The 25,000-nt window shown below is 34.2% G+C and overlaps 1 protein-coding gene and 1 long non-coding RNA gene across 2 annotated transcripts in view; one reads left to right on the top strand and one right to left on the bottom strand.

The window, feature by feature from the left end:
• The window catches only part of LOC136842492 (uncharacterized), a 404,522-nt gene extending 400,612 nt beyond the window's left edge, over positions 1–3,910 (bottom strand). Inside the window, exon 1 of the long non-coding RNA XR_010854235.1 lies at positions 3,773–3,910. This is a non-coding gene — a long non-coding RNA (uncharacterized lncRNA). The remainder of the gene's footprint in view (positions 1–3,772) is intronic.
• LOC136842491 (uncharacterized) overlaps positions 1–25,000 on the top strand; it is a 63,663-nt gene that overhangs the window by 38,134 nt on the left and 529 nt on the right. Inside the window, 15 exon segments of the mRNA XM_067109871.1 lie at positions 3,811–4,000; positions 6,635–6,865; positions 7,244–7,356; positions 7,635–7,809; positions 11,706–11,834; positions 12,441–12,571; positions 13,050–13,227; positions 15,209–15,447; positions 15,865–16,043; positions 16,413–16,580; positions 18,492–18,648; positions 19,606–19,728; positions 22,594–22,671; positions 22,674–22,731; positions 24,811–24,955. Coding sequence (XP_066965972.1) covers positions 3,811–4,000; positions 6,635–6,865; positions 7,244–7,356; positions 7,635–7,809; positions 11,706–11,834; positions 12,441–12,571; positions 13,050–13,227; positions 15,209–15,447; positions 15,865–16,043; positions 16,413–16,580; positions 18,492–18,648; positions 19,606–19,728; positions 22,594–22,671; positions 22,674–22,731; positions 24,811–24,955 — 2,294 coding nt within the window.

Genomic DNA, 25,000 nt, shown 5'->3' with positions numbered 1-25,000 from the left:
CTTGACGAAAAAATTAAACCTATTAGATGCAGGATGCCGGAAGGGAGTGGGAAAGAAGAGGCTAATATAACTGTTGAAATAATATAAAGAATGAGACCTGAATAACAAAAAATAGGAAACAAAACAGACGTGAAACAACAAACTTCATTCACAATGGCAGAAGTAACTCTAAGTAGTTAAAACTCCGAACACCAAAGTTAAACCTTAAACAAACCGAAATGAAAACGTCGTCTGAGAAGCTTAAAAGAAAGTTCAAAAGTTGCGCTGAAAGGGAAGTTGTGATGCCCCTGCTTTAAAGGACAGTCCCAAAACCAACAAACAGAAACTCCTTCGCATTCTGATCATTCCACAGTTGAAGTAAACGTTTTACTCTTTAATGCAATATGCGTGAATGATAATCAAGATGTTTGCGTTAAAACCTATTGTGCTTCTGTTGACATCAGAGCGAATTGGGTATTGCATAATGAGTTGACTTCCGTGTGTCGCAGTTTGGGGTGAAGAAGGGGCTGGAAACCTCATCCATGAATACTACCTGAAATCACACGCAAACCACATGTATGCATACATACATAGATAAACACACACACACACACACACACATATATATATATATATATGTATGTATGTATGTATGTATGGGTGCATATTATATACTGTATACACACACACACGCACACACACACACACACACACACACACACATATATATATATATATATATATATATATATATATATATATGTGTGTGTATATAGATATACGTATGTATATATACACGCAGCCAACGTCTGTATTAAGAGCCATACTGAAATGGAAGCAGTTCCATGATTTTTAAATTCATCTTCAAAGGTGTTACGAGACATCTCTTCTTCTTTGAAGAAATGTAATCGATACTCCGTCAGATGTAATAATGTAAGTCAACCATGGTTGCTGATAACCTTACTCGAGAGCGTTTGGAAAAGGGAAAGGAAGACCCTGAAAGCGCTGGATAGATATCACAAAAGACGCAATGGAAAGAAAGGCCCTTAAAATTCAGGAAGCGGTAGGGTTCGTGCATAATGGATGTGAAAGGTGCAGTAGGGTTCTTCGACATGCTGCCGATATGTCTCTGTGTACGTGTACGATTGAGGTCTTGTTACCCTTCCCCTCTAGTATATTTCTTGCTTAAATAGTTACTACCTCACTCATAACTTGATAACCTTAGATTGATTTTTCAAGTGATAAGCAAGTTTTTTAGGGATCACTGCTACCTTTAGTATGCTTTAGTATGTTCAGTCGTAATTTTATTGTTATGAGGATCCAGGTATCTGGTTGAAGTGAGGTTAATTTTTGGATTTAATAGTTGTGTAAAATCCAGGTACTTGATCAATTCGTAGCAATATATATATATATATATATATATATATATATATATATATATATATATATATATATATATATATATATATATATATATATAAACAATGCTACAAAGCAAGGTGAATTTATTCACATCGTTTTTGTGACTTGTTTTTGAGACACCAGTTTGATATAAGCCCACGAGCAAGAGCTATTTGATTATCCGATCTTTGTCATGTGTTTTGGGTTGGATGTTGAAAAGGTGAATGTTCTCTTCTTAAATTCTTATGTTTGCCCAGCCCATATGGAATGTTTTTAAATTATTCTAGTAATAATAAGAGCACATGGAAATCTTGGGTAAGGGGATTTTCATTAACAAATAAATTTTTTTTTCATATATACTGTAAGTTCTTTTGCGCGCCCGCGTGAGAGAGAGAGAGAGAGAGAGAGAGAGAGAGAGAGAGAGAGAGAGAGAGGCATAAGGTATCCCTTAAAGTTTTTTTTCTTCGATTAAAAAAAGGGGGGCATCATTTAAAATACAAGCAACCGGTTTGCTCCCATTTTCCTGCTGTTTATTTCTCTTTATTATTGTTTTGACTTGAATTGTTCCTTTTTACCGGATCTCTCACATCCCGAAACTTCACGCACTACCGAGTTTAATACAGCTGCCTCTGAAAAGCAAACACAGCGAAGGACGTCATTGTTTATTTGTTTGTTTACCGGCTTTCTATTCACCGCCTTAGAGCGCTGAGACCAAGGCTTGTGCGGAGAGGCAAGAAGCGCGTACACGGTGGACTGAATGCTAGAAGTCACTGTGTTCCGGGCTTGATATGGACGTTTAGGAAGTAAATGGTGGGGGAAGCATTGTTGCTGGCAAGAACATAATTTTCTTCGAATGGAAGTGTATTAATTGAATAAAGAATTTTAGGAGGAGGCCATGGTAAACTTGACTTTTTATTAAGTTAATTTGTGTTTTGGTTTAATGGTTGAGGTCCTTACTAATACTACTGCTACTTTTTGTTATTACTATTATTATTTTTTTTAATGTTGTTGTCGCAACAGCTGTTATTTAAGTGTTAATTTACTACCGAAAGATCATATAATGTTTTCTTCTTACCGTCCTTTAGTAGAAACAAGTAACTAATGCGCCGAAGTTTCTTCGGCGCAATTCAAGTTTTCTGTACAGCCGCTACAGCGTATAATCAGGGCCACCAAAAATAGATCTATCTTTCGGTGGTCTCGGTATAATGCTGTATAAGCCGCGGCCCATGAAATTTTAACCAAGGTCCGGTGGTGACCTATCCTGTATCGTTGCCAGAAGCACAATTATGGCTAACTTTAACCTTAAATAAAATAACAACCACTGAGGCTAGAGGGCTGCAATTTGGTATGACTGATGATTGGAGGGTGAATGATCAACATAACAATTTTGCAGCCCTCTAGCCTCAGTAGTTTTTAAGAACTGAGGGCTGACAGAAAAAATGCGGACGGACAGACAAAGCCGGCACAATAGTTTTCTTTTACAGAAAACTAAAACCAGTCTGTTCCCAACAAAGTATTACAAAATTTATATTTGAACAATCTACTTAATTCTCTGACAAAAATGAAATCCGCAATACTATATCTAACAACCTCTGATATCTTTTTAAATCCTGCGTGCCTGATCTTTCCGGCGCGTTAAACTGCCTTTATTAGGAACGATAGACAGGGCGTCGTCTCCAGGTCTCCTGATATTAAAACTCTTGATTATTGATGATGAAGAATTTTTCGTAATTTGAGAACCTGAGCGTCAATGACCGGGAAATTACGTCCAATAATTCTCAATATCGATCTATTGTCGGGAACGATTCCTAGACGTTTGTGACCCTAACGGATTTCGAAGCTTCTAATCATCTCTCATCACTTATTTAACAGTATTCTCACGTAAGGAGATATAATACTTTAGTTTGAGTTTAACTGTATTCTTCTCCGAGGTACTGGCTTGTATTACCTTGCTTGGATATGCAATCAAACATTCAGAAACGTGTAGAAATTGATTTGAATTAATCAGTTAATTAATTATAAATAAATAAAAATAAATACATAAATAATCAAGATTCGAAAAGTTGTTTGGGTGTCCCCTCAAACAAATACTGTGTACTTTAGTTGTCCAGATTAAATCTATTTATTTTTTCAGTTATAAAAACTTTACTTTTCCTTAGAATCTTCTCATTTATAGACAACAGTAACACACTTGTAACTTTGTAATAATTAATAATAATAATAATAATAATAATAATAATAATAATAATAATAAAATGGAGTGGCTGGAACTTTGATCGTTTGAACTTAACCGAGTTTTTGAGAGAGAGAGAGAGAGAGAGAGAGAGAGAGAGAGAGAGAGAGAGAGAGAGAGAGAGAGAGCTTCATTGTAAATCTTGATAAAATTACTTACATTTTTCTGCATCATTTCTTGTCTCCTTTGTTTCCTAGTGTGTAACATGACGATCGACGGGTCCCTGCTAAGTGTGACTTCAGGCCGCGTGTCAGGTTCCCTCGTCCCTCCAGGGGACATGTCTCCGCCTCTCTCGTGCTGGTACCTCCTGAGGGCACCACCCGGACATCGTGTGGAGGTTCAGCTACATCGCCTGGTTCACGTTGGGTCTTCCTTCAACGATACAACGTGAGTTCTTATAAATATAAATCAATAAAATATATGGGAAATGATTATATGAATAGGTTTACATTACGTACCACATTATCTAGATGCAATTTTCAGTGATTTTGACGTAAGCGATCAGGCTAGTGATGAATTTAAAGTAATTTGATATGCTTTGATATATTTGCATACCAGTCTTCTTTAGAACTAAATTCTCTCATCTACACTAGGCATTTTCACAAATCAGAGTTTCTTTTTGGTACAAAAAATTATTATAGAGCTTAAACTTTTCTATTTCCTACATGACTGCAGGTGTTATAGAGTCTATACGTATGAAAGGGTATGCGATTAATATCTAAGAAGGTAATTTTTAGTAACTAATAAGGTCATTATGCGTTGAAACACCCCTCAGAGAAAACATGAAGAAGGGAATCTGCTACAAAGGTTTAGTCGATATTGATTGTGTGTGTGTGTGTTTTTTTTGTGACCTGACAATTATAGTATTATAAGAGATTACAGTGGGATTCGGAGTAAAGGAAAGTAGGCACCATGAAATGATGCCACCTGCAGACTAATAACTTCTGTAAAATGGTCCAAAACAGTTCATGTTTATACATATTATTTCAGGAAAGAGATAATTATGGAATTAGCAAATAAAGGGCCGCAACTGGATACATTGTACAGCTGTTTTTCAAACTCTCTCTCTCTTTCTCTCTCTCTCTCCCACTTTTTACATCTGCCCTCCCCTCTCGCATGGTTGAGTGTTTATATTTAATTTAAGCTTCGCTAAGTTGACATGTTTGATGGCAAGCTTCCAGTAATAAAGACTGTACTGCTTTTATCTGAGCAGGACGACATGAGTCTCATATAATAATAATAATAATAATAATAATAATAATAATAATAATAATAATAATAATAATAATAATAATAATAAACTGAAGGTCTGCTTAGTAAAATAATTATGTTTAGTTTCCTTGTGATAATTACAAGTCTGAAAACACCTTCATGTAGTTCTTGTAATTACTAAAAATCATCTACATGAAATGCACATATGCGTCATATATTCCAGGTGATTAAAATATGTTTTGCATATGTTTCACTTCTAGTAAAATATACGTTCGATATGAGCAAAGTAATTGATAAATTATAAATTAACTTTAAACTATACATAATGCGAATCCAATAAAAATCATATCATATTAAAAAGGGTCGTGTTTTTTTTATAAAATAGTTTAGAGGAAAAGGAATAAAATAAACGTTGGCTGTCACTGCGGAATTTTGTGTGGCCATTCTCCATTCATATTCATCTCATGAAACTCGTAGATGTGACCTTCCGTTCTCTCTCTCTCTCTCTCTCTCTCTCTCTCTCTCTCTCTCTCTCTCTCTCTCTCTCTCTCAAAGTCTGGAATAACAGGTATACAGATAAGCATATAAATGCAGAAGTAAATTAAGGAACAAAATTAATATAATGTGATAACATTATATTATAGGAATTTAAATGAGAGAGAGAGAGAGAGAGAGAGAGAGAGAGAGAGAGAGAGAGAGAGAGAGAGAAATATTAGGTTTCATTTCAGTTGAGTACGTGGTGAAATTTTATTGTTAGTATAAAACTGTCAAAACATATTTTTGAAACACATTAGACCGTCACAGTGGCAACATTAAGATTGTCGTGGTATAGACATCTCTGTCATTCTAACTATTGCTCTGTCTGTCTATCTGAAAATGTATTTTGCAAAGGATTCAAAAGTAATTAGTTTTAAAAGACATTTGAACAAGGAAATGGCAAAATACATGAAGCTTTCTTTTAAGAAATTTTACCCCAAATTAAACTCCACAACTATTTTCCTTCAGTACCGAAATATAGTTTTATTCAAATGCGCCACTGCTCCATTCCTAGGTCAAGTTCTGCCCATGGCAAGTAAAGTTGATCAGCAATAATTTTGTTTTTTTCTTAGTAAGTTATTGCTTAAAGAACTTCCAAGTCCTCCGTGGCTGAGACTGACACGTTTTGTCTATGTATTTCGGAACAGGAAATAAATGAAGAAGCTTTCACCTACAGTGGAAGGATTCGAACAAACACACAGAGATGCCATTATTGATCCTATTATTCTTCATTTAATCTACTGACTCTGATATGGAATAACCCGAGCAATTTGTAATGGAAAGAGCACTATAACTGGTACAACAATAACACCATGACAGGAGAACGCATATTGCTAAGTGCCATCTATTTCACTTCAGCTCCCCCTAAACACACACACAAAAATAATTGGAGGCAAAAATGCAGAAAAAAACATTGGGGTCAAGTAAAAAACCATCTGTCAAGTAATTCAATTAACTAAGCTATTTGGAGGGCAAATATAGCCGGCTACAATCGTAAAAATATATGTAAACGTATGAGTATGGAGTTATGATAAATATTTTTAGAATTAAAAAATATTTATGTAGTTATTCTTCTTTATAATTTTCTCTCAAGGTGCAGAGTAATTAAGTCCAACTTGAGTGAATAAACTAGTATAAATTATTTAAAGCATAAAACAAACAGCTAATTTAGATCAAAGTTGCTGTACAGTCATTCGTATCATACAGTATTGTACTTCTTGCATACCTACTTAGCTGAATAAATACCTAACCAGATTATTTTTTAATCCCTAGGTGTCGAGGTGGCTTCGTGGAAGTCTCCGACGGAAGGAATCCGAACGTCGAAGTGGCGAGAGGGTTGGAGGGCGGAATTGGAGGAGGGTTGGGTGGGAGTATAGGTGGGCTGGGAGGCGGCGGAGGTGGCAGCAGGGGCGTCAACACCATGAGGATATGTGGAGAGGACCAGAGACTCCACCCTCCTGCGGTTCTGTATAGTGATTCTGGCATGGCAACGATTATATACAAGTAAGAATTACGAGTTGCTAACATAATAAGATATAAAATTGGATTTCACCTGAATGATGAATCAAACAAGATGTAACATAACGTCGTATCTATATACTAGATCGCACAGAAGACCGATTGTGTGCTGTTGGATTGCTTAATATACTGAGATCATTCCAGTCGTATTTGTAAGGGATGGAGTGGAATTATACAATTACGACTTTGTAAATGGTGTTCTAATTGCTAAATTAAGCTTGCTAGAAAGTAAGATGTGTTATAACTTCCAAGATGTCTCACCAGGATGATATCTGACCTAAAATGCATCCTTATAAAAATCTTTCCCATCTTTTAAATTTTCATTTATAGCGAATAATCCTTTCTCTTTGTATCAATCAACAGAGTAAGCGAGCAGAGAGGAAGTCCTAGATTCATAGCTTACTACAATTTTCCTCATAAGTCGAATGAAGTAACGGGAGACCTGCAAAGGGGTGGCACTCAGGTAGAATACACAGGTGAGTTATGTTAGGGGCTAATTGACTTGCTTATTAATATGCCAGAGACGACATAAGTGTGTCTATATGTGTATTTTCCTAAGGGTAGAGGGGGTGGGGTGGTGGATGGGATCGAGTACTGCTCGTTACTAAGCTTTTTGACCTTTAAAGTAACTGTTTCTTAATTGTATCTTACATTGGAATGATTTCTTATTTCTCACACGTTCTATGTTTGTGAAATTAACCATCCACAGAAAATCATTAATTAGCCTTTCTCCTGTTATTTTGTTTTTTGACAGATTGCGACTGGTTATATCAAGACGTGCACTGCATGACACCCGGCCACTGCCATTTCACTTCCCCAGGGTATCCGGGCCTGTACCCTCCTAATTCAAGGTGCAGGTACCTCATGGTGATGTCTAGTCCAGCAACGACAGGTACCATCAAATTCCTAGCCATGGACCTTCCGCAAGAGTGAGTAAAGGATTTTTTTTTTTTTTTGTACAGGGGAAAATGCTGTTTTGGAAGGGCAGATTTAATTATTGCGTGTCTGTACTTTCAGGCTGAGGATGGGCTGTTATTGGTGGGGGTGGAGTTGGGGGCTGTTGGAGAAGGACTCTGAGATGAAGAGTCTGATTGCTAGGAATTGTAGGACGAAGGGTTAATAGAAATGTAATATTTAGGGGAAGAATAAAAATGTTGAACGTTCAGATGGGATGTTGTCCTTATGGTTTAGAAAGTTTTTGAGGGAAGGTGTGATTACAAGAAGCTGAGACACTTACATCACTGTTCTCGTGGGAACGGTCTCTGAGGAAAGGTGTAATTTCGCGAAATTGAGACACTTGCGTAACTGGAAGGTTTCTAAGGAAAGGTGTAACTGCTGAAAGTTAAGAGATTTATAGAATCTATCTCATAGTATTAGGGAGTTTCTGAGGAAAGGATGTAAATGCAAGGAGTTGAAAGACTTGCTACTGTTGTCATGGGATTTTTGAAAGACTTGTTACTCTTGTCATGGTGTTAATAAGAATCTGAGGAAAGGGTGGAATTACTGGAAGTTGAGAGACCTTATGTGGTAAGTGGCTTCTAAAGAAGTTAAAAAAAAATCTTATTATTGTTCCCAGAGGACTGCTGGGCTACTGGGGGAAAGTTTGTAGTCACTAGAAACACTGAGACTTATGATATTCTTTTTGTAAAATTGCAAGGAATCTGAGGAAAGGCGTAATACCTGCAAGCGAGAGATCTGCAACACTATTCCAATGGGACTGAAGGGAACCTAATGAAAGGTGTTATAAGCGAAAGCAATATTTCAGAGAAATGGTTAGAAGTGTTAGTCTATTAGAAAGACAGAGATGACAGGTAACGGGAGGGATACTGAATTGGTCTTTATGAAAGCCTAATATGGTATTAAAAGCAAATATTTTCAAGGGGAGTTGTGATTCGATGAGTGGATGGTTAATCCTGAACTTTTGGAACCTGAACAGTGGAATGATTCAGTGAGAGAAAAATTTTGGAAAACAAGAATATGACTCATAAATAGAGGAGTTAAAGAAACAACAGAAATATGTTTTGGACAGAAGGCAGAGCATTTCTAACATGGTAACAACATTTAGTGAAATTAAGTTTTCACAGGGCAATCATTCAAACCATATAAATTAGCTTAATGAGGCCCGCTCAGCTGTCGGCCGAAGGCTTTGTTCTTAAATTTAATGCTCAACAAGAACACGATTCAGCTAAATAAAGAATACGCCAAAGAATTAGGATCAAAGGCACAGTGTAAGTGGTATTCACACACACACACACACACACACACACACACACACACACATATATATATATATATATATATATATATATATATATATATATATATATATATATATATATATATATATATATATATATATATATATATATATATATATATATATATATATATATATATATATATATATATATATATATATATATATATATATATATATATAATATATACACATTTATATATATAATGTGTATGTACATATTCATTAAATTAAATGTCTAGCGTATTTGTGGACATTTACTGTATGTTCAGGAACAGCTATTCCCCCTCTTGAGAGAATAGAGTAACGGTGTGTGTTTTTAATCGACAGCGAATTCCATGTTGGTTGTTATGCGTCCTTTGCTTTTGTAGGCAGATTTCGACTGCCTGGAAATAAAATGTTTGACGCTCTTATACACGAACTAGCGAATATCTGTATGAAAGAAATGAAAACGGGACGGAATGTTCCGGTAAATCGAATTAAATGTTTTTCTACATCTGAAAGAGCAGTGTTTTTGCCTATAGTCTTTTTTACATTTGATCCAAAATAACAGTTCTATATATATATATATATATATATATATATATATATATATATATATATATATATATATATATATATATATATATATATATATATCATATATATATATATATATATATATATATATATATATATATATATATTAAGCACATCACCGTGATTCATATAATATCAATTCAATATCTATTCACTCTACCTATATTTTCATATATGTTTACCGAAATAATAGTTGATATTCCGTCATATATGTTACCACCGACGGACGAATTTTTTTAGTTGATTGCGTTAGTCGTCACTGCGTTAGTGTGTCACTGTCCTGATTCCTCGTCCGTCGGTGGTTCGACCCCACGGGACGGTGGACTTATTATCAACTAAAAATTCCCTTCGGTAACATATATGAAAATATATTATTTCCGAGGTAGAGTGAATTGATATTAAAGGACGTTTGTAGCTTTCTGATTGTATATGAATCACGGTGATGTGATAAATAGTCATATATTATATATATACACATATATTTAAATATATATAAATATATATCTATATACATATATGTATTTATATAAATACCTATATAATATACAATATATATATATATATATATATATATATATATATATATATATATATATATATATATATATATATATATATATATATAGAGAGAGAGAGAGAGAGAGAGAGAGAGAGAGAGAGAGAGAGAGAGAACTGTTATTTTAGATCATTATATATACACATATATATTACATAGTAATATATATGTTTGCATTTGACAATAACTCGAATCAATAAACGCAAATAATATAGGTTCTTTTTAAAGTTTTTAAGTCTCATGGTTCTTTCTTAACCGCTAGTTATCCTTTTATCAATTTTTGGATAAATAAAGGAATTTTGTTACTCGCCTTCTGAATCTTTACTCATATATATATATATATATATATATATATATATATATATATATATATATATATATATATATATATATATATATATATATATACATATACAAATAAAGATAAAATCCACATGAAGGAAACGGAAACACTTTATTTATAGATTCATCACGTTCCATATTTTCGTGATTCAGTTATACATATATATATATATATATATATATATATATATATATATATATATATATATATATATATATATATATATATATATATATATATATATATATATATATATATATATATATATATATAAACATTCTCATATAACCCTCACAATTAACAGAGCTCTGTTCTTATACATAACGTTGGGAGCGTAAGAAACATGAATGTAATGTGTTATAATGGAATAGGAGCAAGCAAGTCGCCTGTGATATTTTGTCGTTTTCCACAGGCCTCCTCTTAGTTTAAATAGTGAGAGCGTCTAATGGTGGACACTTTATCAGATTCACATCCCTGTTAATTGCATTTTAGATATTTTATCTATGTCTAAATACGAAAGTATCTGACGTGCGAGTTTAGACATAAATAAGTTTCTAAAATGCAAGTAACAAGAATAAAGAGCTGATAAAATCCCAACCAACAGACGCTCTCACTATTGAGCTAACAGACTCATGACACATTTCAAAAAAAAAAAAAAAAAAAAAAAAAAACGCCATCCTTTTGTACTACTCTGTCAGAATATATATTCTAAGTTTCGTACGTTCCCGCCGGATAATTAGGAGAAACACCCAGTCTGACTCACTTCAAAATCACATAAAGGGGATAGATCTCCAAAGATTACACAATGAATGTTGCAATGCACGTAACAAAGGACCCTGGCACACTGAAAGTGTCAATGCGTTTCAATTACTTTCGGGTATTCAAAACAGATTAAAATACGATTTTTTTTTATAAGTCACCTCAGGTGATTACTACCTTGTTTTTGACTACGTTTCTGTGGTATTTCTTATGATTGAACAACATATTCTACTTGAGTTTAATATTGGTGCTATGTTTCCGCAACTACTCTTTTTATACCAATGAATTTCTTCGTGAAATCTAATGTTTTTCATCTTTTATTTCTCCTCAGGAGATGTGCCACCGATTATCTCGCCATATATTCGGGGACTTCGACATCGTCCCCTCTCATCACGACGATTTGCGGAGACGATGCCCGAACCATACAGTTTAAAGGACCGAACGTCCTGGTCGATTTCAGGTAGGGGATTCAACGAATGCAAATATGCATGCATGTATGTATATCTCTACATATATATATATATATATATATATATATATATATATATATATATATATATATATATATATATATAATATATTATGTATTATACTGTATTATTCTATATATATATATATATATATATATATATATATATATATATATATATATATATATATATATACATATATATATATAATATATGTATATATACATACATTATATATATATATATATATATATATATATATATATATATATATATATATATATATATATATATATATATATATATATATATATATATATATATACATATATAATATATATATATATATATATATATATATATATATATATATATATATATATATATATATATATATATATATATATATATATATAATATATAATGTGTGTGTGCGTCCCAGCGCGGGCGTGAGTTAAAAACGTCACTTTTTATGCTTAGCTATTTATATAAATAAATATATAATGACACACTACTTCATTTATTATGGTACTGCACGTTTTGTCTCTTTACTGGAAATCCAAGTTTTTCATTCTTTCCCGTCTCTTTGCGAGCAGCACCGGGATGTTTCTCCCGCCCTATAAATTCAGTGGTTTCCACGCGACGGTCGATTTTGTGGATGTATTAGGCAACCCGCAGGTACCACCGCCCACGCCGCCCCCACCGCCTGATAGTACACACATTATGAGTAAGTATTACGCTGAAGGTTCATATAATTGAATTCATGTTATCAGTGCGTTAGTATCATAATCAGGCATTACAAGAACAATGGCGATCGACACTGACATAACTCAAAACGCTGTTGTTGTAAAAATGCCTCACTTAACTAAATTTTGTTCGAGCAATCACTTCATGCAAACAAATACTTATGGTGATGGTAAAAGGTCTTGGGCCTTACAACTGTATGACCAAAATATCATATGAAGCGTAATCACCTACATCCCTTAGATGTTGTAATATATTCAACGAGGTTGTCATATTTCTTAAATATCATGTTATTTTTGTTTTTGTCGTTGTTATTAACAATACACGAATTCCAAACGTTAAATTAAAAGATGTGAAACTTAGGATCGCGGATATGAAGCCGCACCTTTGTTAAACCCCAAGGGACTCTTGCTACTCTTCCAAAGGAATATCAGCTATGTTGCATCAATTATCTCCTGCAGGTGATCCTACAGGCGGGCACAGCGGGAGCCACGGATGCCATCGGGTGTACTGGGGCAACGGCACCAGACAAGGCAACTTCGATACTTCCGCTTTCACGCCGTCGCACCACTGCTGGCTGCGTTACGTCGGGCGCCAAGACGATGTCATCCAGGTGTCGTTATTCAAGTACAAATTAGGGTAGGCTATCACAGTATAGTTCGCTGAAGGATTTTTCTTGCTGCAATGAATGCACACCAATAAACTTTATACATCTGTAACATAACTTTCTCTTGACAGTTTTATAGTAATGGGAAAATGAAATTCCGCACTTCCTGCTCTCCTTCTGGGAACGAGTTATTAAAAAAAAACTCTCTTACCCATGAACTCTGTTCTGTGAATAAGCCTTAATTCTAAACCTTCAACTCATGAAAGAACCACCACGAAAAGAGTGAGAGCGCAAAGAAGTGTGAAAACACTTGTTCATTTTCCTAGAAAAATCCAAATCAGCTTCGAATGGTTTCGCGATTAGCTGAAATTAATTCTCATTAATCTCTCGTGTAATTCAGTACGAGGCAAATGAGTTTACGTTATCTCACCATTAATCATGTGTTAGAGGGTTAATGAGATTAAGCAATTTAGATTCAGATCCATTAAGGGTCATTTGTCACTAAATGTTTTCCAATAAAAAACTCATTGTAATTGCCCTCTTGCAATAGATGTTGCTCATCACAACAAATTATACAAAACACTTTTTAATGGCACCCTCTGGGGGCTCATTACCTGCACCATTACAGAATCATTATATATCTTGTATGCAATATCTCTCCAGCAGAGCTTACGATAGTATAAATTCTCAACATACTTACTGTACGTTCCTCTGTTTGTAGGGAGGTTTAATCACTTCAAGGAAATGGCAATAAAAAATTCTTTTTTTGTTTCATTCAAATAAAAAAAATATTCTGCTTTAAGTCCTAAGGGAACGTCTTTTTTATATACTGATTTAACATTCTAAAACAGTATAGTGTGCTTCCTTCTAGGGTATACTTAGTAAATTTTGATCCTTCTAGGGAGTTCAATGAAAATGTTGAAATTATTTTTTTTTTTTTTTTTTTTTGTCAGTGTCAGAAGCTTTCATCTGTTTCTTCAGTAGATGAAGAAAGGTAGAGTCGATTCATAAAAAAAAAAAACTAATTTGGGACAATCATATAATTCAGGAAATAATTTGAATATTTACTCGGATAAACTGAAGAATATTAGTAGGTACTGAGCGATGATAGAACTGCACCCTCTGACAACATATCTAATTATAAGATTCATGAACTTGACGTGACAATTGCATTCTCATTAATCTATGGTTCAGAGTCCCGTTGCTGTAATAATGTGTCGGGCCAAAAAATTGTAAATGAAATAGTTAGCAGAACATGCATGAAAAATGGTCACCTGTTTCGACGGGACTGGGAACTATGTTTAGCCTTAGTATAAGGGAACACGACTGCTAAATTGCTTTGATTTTTTTCGATATAACTTTATATTGATTATCTACCCCTTTGGATTATTAATAAAACATGTAAACTTTGAAGGAGATAGCTCATATGAATTTCTATCTGTTAATCTTCTTTCAAAGAGCCTAATATTTGAAGTTTTAAAAATTTTTCAAGAAATCCACTACTTACGAAAGAGTGTTTTGACAAGGATTCTCTCTCTCTCTCTCTCTCTCTCTCTCTCTCTCTCTCTCTCTCTCTCTCTCTCTCTCTCTCTCTCTCTCTGCTAGTTTCCCAAAAAATTCATTTCAGCATAATAGTTTATTTTCACATATATCAGAGTTATATTCTGTAGATACTAATTTGGTGAAATACATATAACCAGTGGTACAGGAACTTTCCCATATTTTTTATTGCCTGTTACGATTCATCGGCTACCATTTCTCATCCAATCAGATTGGAGCGATTTACATAGCAGACTTCTTATGCTACGGAATAATAATTTTCTTCCCGCGATATTTAATTTGTCCAATTTAATTTATATGCATAAGAAGGAGGTCAAGTCACTTCATGTGGAAATGAAAAAAATTTCATTTTCATCAGGAGATAAAGAGGTTTTTTTTCCCCCGTTCACAGTCTAAAGAAAGTTACTTCATTTCCCTCATGTCCCAATGAACACTCTCCTTTCCTCCGCCCAGTGGTAAGTCATGTTCTTCGGAAGTGTCCATATACGACGGGATTGCCGGCAGCGAGAGCGACAACCTGCTGCGTAAGATCTGCGGGCCCGTCGCCAGGGAGCCCAGAGACTCTTCAGGGAGATTCATACAGCCAGAGTTCCTCATTTCATCGGGCAACATCCTCGAGATTCACCTCAATCTCGGTCCTCACACGGACGTTGAGAAACAGTTCCTCGTGGGAGCATATCAATTTCATAACTGTGAGTGAAATCAAGGTCACTTCTCCCTCATGCATCTCAGTTTCACTTATGCTTCCTTCTTGTCCTCAAACAAAGGACACTATGATTTTACTTGTCTATTTTCTTACGAATACTTTGAATAAACTTATCAAAAATATTTTCATGCATTGAAACGGGTTTAGACATCAGTGTAATATGTATTTTTATGATGAGAATACTCTTAAGTACATTGTTATTAACTGCTTATATATATATATATATATATATATATATATATATATATATATATATATATATATATATATATATATATATATATATATATATATATATATAAAATATATATATTCTTTATACATGGCAATGCAAGTGCACTGTGGCTGCAATTCACGAGCACCGCTAATAAGTTTATTGCCCCTCTTCCTTTTCTCTTTGCAGCTCGTCTGGAAGGTACGAAAAATCCCAACAGCGTGTGTGACGTCATGTTCTACGGGGCCGACAGCCCATCTAGGGGCACCGTCCAGGATCCACCAACACGTCTGCTGTGGAACGTGGAAGGCTCTTTAACGTGCAGTTACCTCTTCGTCCCAACCTCGAATCAAAGCCTTTCTATCATGGTAAGAAACAGTCTTTTTGCTTGCGAGTTGTGACGAAATTCTTGGCATTTTCACCACCATCAGTATAATTTTGGAGTATATTTGTGGCTTTATAGTATTCATTAACCTATTACCCCCGAGTTTTAAAGTCCCCCACTTTCCTTAAATACTCAAGAAACATTTTCCCTAATAAACTTTATTTTCATTTATCTCGATTCACGACACAATGTTTTTTTTCCCAATTTTAATTGAGTAAATTGCCCACTTTTCATAATCGAAATTTGCTACTTTTCGAAGAAGGGCCAAATTTTAGTAGTCACTTAAGGTGCAGACCCAAGTAAAATACATAAAACGAAATATGCAAATTGACTCTTCCTTTTGTCTTCTCAGGTGCGGGATGCAGGCGGCTCCCTGACCTCGGCCAGCTGTACCACCATCTGCGGGGAGGAGGGATGTCAATGCCGGCCCTCCATGTTGCCGCTGAGTCAAGTCGATTATCTCTTGTTCGTTCAAACGAAGACTCAGAAAATCGTGGCTTGTCTCTGCGGTGACATGCAGGTAGGTCATCGAAACGATATCCTTACGCCGCACTCCAATGTGGTATATTTAGGCGTCAAATGAAAACCGCATACTGGCGTTCACACTCGCAGACTTGAACACGCTGGCAGTCACACTGACACAGACAGCCGGACAGATAGACAGAGAGACAAATACACACACACACACACACACACACACACACACACACACATATATATGAATGAATTTTATCACATCGCCGTGATTCATATACAAGCATTAAGCTACAAAAGTCCTTTAATATCCAATTCGCTCTACCTCGGAAATAATATATTTTCATGCATGTTACCTGAAGGGAAATTTTTTTTTTAGTTGATAATAAGTTCGTCGTTTCGTGGGCTCGAAACACAGAAGACAAGAACTCAGGACTACAGTGACGCGCATTATAAGTGGGTTTTTGTATGTGAATGATGTTTGGAAAAGCTTACAATTACTAAAATCTACATAATTATTTTCATTATATAACACTTAATCACGCACTACCAGAGGAAAAGATACATCTATGTAATCCAGTAAGAACAGTAGTATTCCCGCAAGAATTAGGGAACTGCTTCATTACGAAAATTATACAGTTGCATGACCGATATTACCTCATTATTTCCTCATTTTTCATTCCATAATTATTCACTCTCTATACTTCCCATTTTTCCAAGCTACCGATCCTCTATTTTTAGGGCTGAGAATGGATTTGGAGGTGCGTGTGTTTGTGCCTGTGTGGAAGTATGAGTTCATAAGGTCCAATTACACGAAACTGTTAATTTAAAACGTCAAATGAGAAACGAATGAAGATTAACCTATGACTTTCCCCTAGTGTAATTACTGATGTAAGTATAGAGACTTGGCCTGAACTCTAAGGTTGCATTAGCAGCTTAGAGTTTAGCCCAAAAATATCAATAAAAATATCAATAAAAGTACTTGAATTATTTACTGATGTAAGTATAGAGAAGTGGGGTGAACTCTAAGTTTGCATTAGCAGCAAAAATATCAATAAAAAATACTTAAATTACAACAAGGGTCGTGGCATTCTGGAGCAAGGATTTCCTCCCCATGAAATAAAACTACCAATTATTGGTTAATGTTAGGTTAAATTAGTTTATCACAAGGGAGCCTGTGACGTCCCAAGATCTTTCAGATCACATTCGTTGCTTTCACTGTGGCCCCCCATTCGGGCAGTCTGCTCAGACAATTTTGCTTTGATTTATTTCAATGCAGAATCGTTAGGCTCACTGTGTGAAATTAGTTGGCCCTGGCAGGAAGATTTTACCTTTGGAAAAAACTTAAGTTATTACATTTTTCTTCGTATGTCGTATAACCAAGGCACAACAAAGGAACTTCCAAGGGTTCAACTACCTGTTATTATTATTATTATTATTATTATTATTATTATTATTATTATTATTATTATTATTATTATTATTATTTTAAATAAACACGGTACTAATACAATTGCTAACAAAATAATAATGATAGCAACTATTAAGTCACATACACGCGCTCTTTACACATTTTATATATTTATATATATATATATATATATATATATATATATATATATATATATATATATATATATATATATATATATATATATATATATATATATATATATATCATATAAAACGAAAGTAAAGTCGACTGTGGTATAAACTGGGATACCTCAAAATTGTCTAAAGAAGTACGTGTCATTTTAAAGGGCAGATACCCGAAGAGGCTTAAATTAGCTGGGAAAACGACGTGAATTTGCGCACTAACAAAACCATTATAGATCGTAGAGGGGTTGGCTAAGCTACCGTAAATATTACGCTCTTCCATTTTCCCATGTCTTGCTATTTATGGGGGCATTTCTTAATATATGTATGTGTATATATATAATATCTTTTATTTCTACAGGGCATGCAAGGGGTTACTGTCAGTTCCTCTGGGGGCATAGACGTGACATACCATGTGGCACATTTTACCTGGGCAACACCTGGATTCAACTTCACCCTCGAATATTCGTTTCCGCCTCCAACTGCGTGCGGGCCCAGCTTCTACAATTCACCCAAAGGTGAGAGAGAGAGAGAGAGAGAGAGAGAGAGAGAGAGAGAGAGAGAGAGAGAGAGAGATTAAACATATGCACCCAAATAAACTCATCAAATAAAAAACTTAGAAAAACTAAAGAAAAAAAGTCTCTGAAGAACAAGCAATCATGGATGAAAATAACATCACGCAATTGATGCCGTAATTTAATGTGTATGGAAATTAATGTCTGTAAGGTATCAGATTTAAATTAAACAAATCTTAGCGATTGGATGATTGCTCCTTTGGAGCTAGGACTGATTGACCATTGGAGAAGGACTTCATCTGTGACCTTTTAAACAAAGGCAGAAAGGGCGAGGGTGAAAAGAGGGAAGACTTTTGGTATAGATAAATAATTTACTTGATTGGTTTCACAGTAGCAGAAATGAGGGACTTTGCTGGCTGAAAGGGAGAGGAATGGTGCTCTTAATGAATCCGGAATACAAAAAGCACATGAATAAGGTGAACATCTTGTGATGATTTGGAAAAGAAATAATATTTTACATATAGGGTTCTCAGTAGCGAAGTATATGTGAGCACTGGTAAAGTGAAAATGTTCGGGCATATATTTTCTATGATTATTGCCTATTACAGAATGAAAGGAATAGTAAGTTGATGAACGTAATTCTATTAAATATTGAACACTGGGAGGATAAGAAAATGAGGAAAAGGGTTAATTATAGACTGGTAAGTCATATGAGATGTTTACTAAAGGAAAAGCAAGGAAATAGATAGTAAATGCATTTACCTGAATAAGCTAAACAGTGCTGACAAAAGTTATATAACAAAAATAAATTATACAATTATTATGAAACATGCCCTTCAAGGAATTATTCATGTTCATACAATCATTTGGATATTCAAAGAGAGGAAGTAAAAAAAAAGCTTGAATTTTGTCTTTCGAAGCTTCATCCAGATTCATTAATCAATCACTTATATTCGACAGGTGAGCTGGGACCTAGAGAATATAAGGTGCCTAATACGGAATACCTGTATGTTACCTGTAGCTGGTTAATTACCAATCAGCCAGGGACAGACCTTCTGCTATCTGTCATTCCCCCAAGGCAAGGTAGGTGAAAATCAGTTATCTGAATTATTATTTTAGCGTTTGGTGTTTCATAAAATTAACGAAAACAGCACTGTTAATATAACGTACAAGTCAAGCTAACAATGTATAAAAAGAGATTTTTTTTAGGGTTAGTATAAAATCTTTACTTTATCATATGGCACTTTGAATGTTTGTGGGGCTTTAGAAAGATATATGGTAAAACGTATTTGTAAATTAAGTTTATATGTAATGCATGCACACACACGTGTGTATATATATACATAATAATATATATATATATATATATATATATATATATATATATATATATATATATATATATATATATATATATATATATATCTATAATGTAATATACACACACACACACACACACACATATATATATATATATATATATATATATATATATATATATATGTATATATATATACATATTCATATATCTAATATATATATATATATATATATATATATATATATATATATTAGATATATGAATATGTATATATAGTATATACACATATATATATATATATATATATATATATATATATATATATATATATATATATATATGTGTGTGTGTATATACATTATAGATATATAAATATCTATACATATACACGTGTGTGCTTGTTTCAAGAAAAAAAGCCTAGGCCACAGAACTCATCACATCCAAACCTTCCTACTCATAAGAAATCTCCTTGAGGAAGAAAGTATAGTTACGTGTGTTTCTTCAATAACTGAGAAATTTATAATTTGTATCTGGCGAGACAAACACATAAAAGTCACGTATATAACACAAAGATGACTGTCATCTACATATCCGCCCAAAATATAGGCAAGAAACTGCTTTTGTCTTACTAATTCAATTGATCATAATAATCCAGAATATGAATTATTTCAGAGTTGCTATGGACCAATGAATGAAATTTCGGAGGAAATTCACCAAAGTGGGCAAATAATGTGTGCAGTAATTGTATGTTCTTTGAAGCCCAAGCAAAGAGCATGGGGATAGCAACCTTATCCTGAAAAACTTACTAAGAATCCAAAATCCTTCCAAATTTTATAAAGGGAGGAAAACACACACATATAATATATATATATACAAACATACATAATATCCATATATACGTATATAAATTACACACACACACACACACACACACACACACACACACATATATATATATATATATATATATATATATATATATATATATATATATATATATATATATATATATATATATATATATATATATATATATATATATATATATATATATATATATATATATATATATATATATATATCATGTTAGGGAGACTGATTAGACGATCAGAATAAAAATGACATGATATCAATACGCTATCGTATCATTGAGATAAGGAAGGAAATATACAAGCAGACACAGTTATAACAACTACATGTTATACAACTAAAAACACATTATCCATTCATTTGATTTCTATGTTAAGTTTTCCTACTTTCATTTTCAAGGAAAGACGGAACTGAAATCACGTGTTTTTTCGTCTGAGGGTTTGGCTTTGTTTCCCAACTAATTCTAAAGTTAGAAGAAGTGTCGAACTCTCGTCAATCTACACAAATAAAAACATCAACCTGGACACCAAATTAAAGAAGTCAGATTACCATAACTGATGAATTTACTTGACATAATTGCTGATTCATTTTAATTATCATGCCGCCTCTGACTGGAAATCATTCTATGACCTAACTTTATCAGGATTTCTCTTCATAAAAAATGACTATATTTCTTTCTATAAAAAATACCTAGAGAAGACGAGATGATGTATATTTGCTAAGAGCAAATAGCCACTGGATCTAAAACATGGGCGCTGTCTTGGTTTATTCATTCCGCAATAAAGAGTGACATCTTACCCTCGCCTTGTTCTGGACGAGAGGAATATGTCTCTTACAATATAAATCAATTGCACTGGAAAACGTCCGGCGACCGACAATGTTCGTCTGTGGATTATTATTTCTGTAAACTGCTGTCCAATGGCCGGTCAAGTTACGAAACTGGCTTCTCGCAAAGGGAAACAGGAACAAGATGTCATTAGTTGAAATCCACTATTGTTGTCACTTTTCCTAATACCATTCTAAGCATACCGCAAAATGAAGAAAAGTACAAAGACATCCACATAAGATACAAACTAATAAACTTGTAATCTTACACACTTCTAATGGTTACGCCTCATGACCAATCCCTAATTGCAGAATAATCAGATTCGGCCAAAAAATCCCCTGGACATTATCGAGGATTACGGAATTTGATAGGCCCCTGGTGCTATCAGCTTACCGTCCCCTCTATTTCATCAATCGTTTTACATTTAAGCAGCCTTTGTATCATCAATGAAGTGAGGTTAATTAATCTATACCTGTAAAACAACAATCGTTTTGAATCTTTATAGTAAAACATTATTCCAAAAATTCTATTCTTGCAGCTACAGATTTGACCAGTTTTTTAGCGTAAGTTCGATTTATTTGCCTGTTGACTTGAGATTCTAATTTCGTAAAAATATCTCTGAATGGCGGAAGACAGAGCAAAAAATTTTTTCCGTTCTCGACCATCCTGGAATGCCTGCTTCCAAGAAAATGTTGTCGATAACCTATTCAACGGATCTTTTTTTTATTATATACTAATCCTGCGAACACTAACATGTATTTCACCTTTACAACAGAACTCCAGGAATTACCAGGTTCTGGAATAGCACCAGAAATTTTGCTAGTCCGCTTATTTTGGGGAACAATAACTTAAACCCGGACTCGGGCAAGTATATGAATTAAGAATAACAAAAATATATCTTTGACGGTTAGACTATTACCTGTATTTGCAGGTTCTTGCAATGTGTGGAACCTAACTGTGGTGGGCGTGAGCAGGGAATCGGGTCAACGTGTGGTGGGCGGGGTGTGCGGGCTGACCCATCCAAGTCATTTCGTATTCATCAATATCACCACGAGGCTGCATCCATTACGTAAGTGATAGCAGGTTTCAAGAGACGCATGTGGTTCGGAAAATATAGGAAATACATTCTACTTCGCACTCGTCAATGTTTATATATATATATATATATATATATATATATATATATATATATATATATATATATATATATATATATATATATATATATATATATATATATATATATATATATATAACGTAGGATCTATTGGTCACTTCTTTACCCGATGCATATGCAATTCTAATAGCCACAATGCCCTCTTAACTTCTCGAATTCTTCGCGCTTTTTGGATACGCTTGTCACTACAAAGCCTTCAAATCCAAGTGAAGGAAATTTGAAGAGGTTATGATGTCCGGTAGCGGGAAACAAAGTCATGTTGCCGACGTGTCCTCGTCATGATTATGAGACGCGGGTTCGTTTCCCACTACCTCTTAAAATTTATTGCACTTGGATCTTAAGGTTTTGTAGTGACAAGTGTATCCAAAAAAAGCATGAAGAATTCGAGAAGTTAAGAGGGCATTTTGGCAATCACAATTTTATATATATATATATATATATATATATATATATATATATATATATATATATATATATATATATATATATATATATATATATATATATATATATATATATATATGTGTGTGTGTGTGTGTGTGTGTGTGTGTGTGTGTCTGTGTGTGTGTGTGTGTGTGTGTGTGTGTAATGAAAATGTATTGTAGATGTAGGATTGAAATTATCATTAAGCAGTTTAACCAAAACCCTGAGCTTACTTTTTTAGCTCTCACGCGGCTTGCCTTAGGAGATGTCTTTATTGATAACTAAGTTTAGAGTTCACTTTTTAATTAAAGCTTTTTAGAATTTTCTTTACTGGTTTAACTGTAAATTATCGAGATTCTAACTAAGTTACTCGAATTGATTCGTTTCCAAAACTTGCCGGTTATGTGTAAAATGTAGTTTGGACAGGGGGACCTGTCATGATATACACACAAAACGTCTACTTATGTTTGAAAGGACTTCCATAGGATAAGCTTCTGGTTATGGTTGGCAGTAATGGAAATATATGTTCTCTACACAAGTGACTGAAGCTGTTTAGACTGGAAGTTTCTTTCAAACGAACCAAAGTTCGCTGTCACGCAAACGGGGTTGATTGCGCATTTATGTTCTTCATTGTAGGGGTGGGCAGAGCTCTCGGCTAGCACGCTGTTAGCCCAGCGTTCGACTCTCCGACCGGCTAATGAAGAATTAGAGGAATTTATTTCTGGTGATAAAAATTCATTTCTCGTCATAATGTGGTTCGGATTCCACAATAAGCTGTAGGTCCCGTTGCTAGGTAACCAGTTGGTTCTTAGCCAAGTAAAATAAATCAAATCCTTCGGGCTAGCCCTAGGAGAGCTGTTAATCAGCTCAGTGGTCTGGTTAAACTAAGATATACTTAACTTATTTTCTTGAAACCTATCGAGAACAGTAGAAATAATTGATCCTCATGATCTCATTGATAAGCAAGTGAAATGCAATTCGGCAATCACTCCTAAGATAACGCGGGATACGTCTAAATGTGAACAGTGGTTACATTTGTTACTGTGATTTATCAACGACTGAATTTTGATGATCGCTTTTATTGATCAATTGAATTAAATTTACCTTTGGTTAAAACGTCTCGCCAAGCCATTTCCACAGAAGTTCTCGTCACATCCCTGCCAAATTATCAAAACACTGCCCTATTATTATTTCCATATAATATAAATAAATATATATAAATATATATGAATTCGGGAGATAGATAAACACGTAATTTATTGTCAAATAAGGACAATATAATTTTCAGTTGATAATACCGCCTTCAGTATTGCACAGATTTGTCAATAAAATCGATACATTTTGTTATTTCACTGTATTCTCGATAATTCTCCCCAAAGACCTTGATCTATGTCCACATAATATTTTTACTGAGAGGCAACAACTTTGTCTGAAACTTCGAAGTCATTCATTCTCTTAATTCCTATGTGAGCCAGTGAATATTTCTGAGATTCCAAAGTGTGCGTCATTAATTCCACCCACTAATCTTATCCTTGCTATAAATTCCAGGCTTGAGCTGAGGGGCCGAGGAAGCCGAGAATGGGAGGTGTCCTGGAACACGATCCTTCCAGACACCCATTACGGAGACGCGCCCACTTCTGTCTCGCCCAAACCTGAACATTCGAGGACTCTCCATGCGGAACCAACCGGGTAAGTCCAGCTAGTTCAGGTATGGATCAAAATTTGCAGGGTAAAAGTT

This window comes from Macrobrachium rosenbergii, chromosome 10 (genome assembly GCF_040412425.1).
Source record: "Macrobrachium rosenbergii isolate ZJJX-2024 chromosome 10, ASM4041242v1, whole genome shotgun sequence".
Taxonomy (NCBI): Eukaryota; Metazoa; Arthropoda; class Malacostraca; order Decapoda; family Palaemonidae; genus Macrobrachium; species Macrobrachium rosenbergii.
This window is presented reverse-complemented; position numbering and strand designations above follow the sequence as displayed.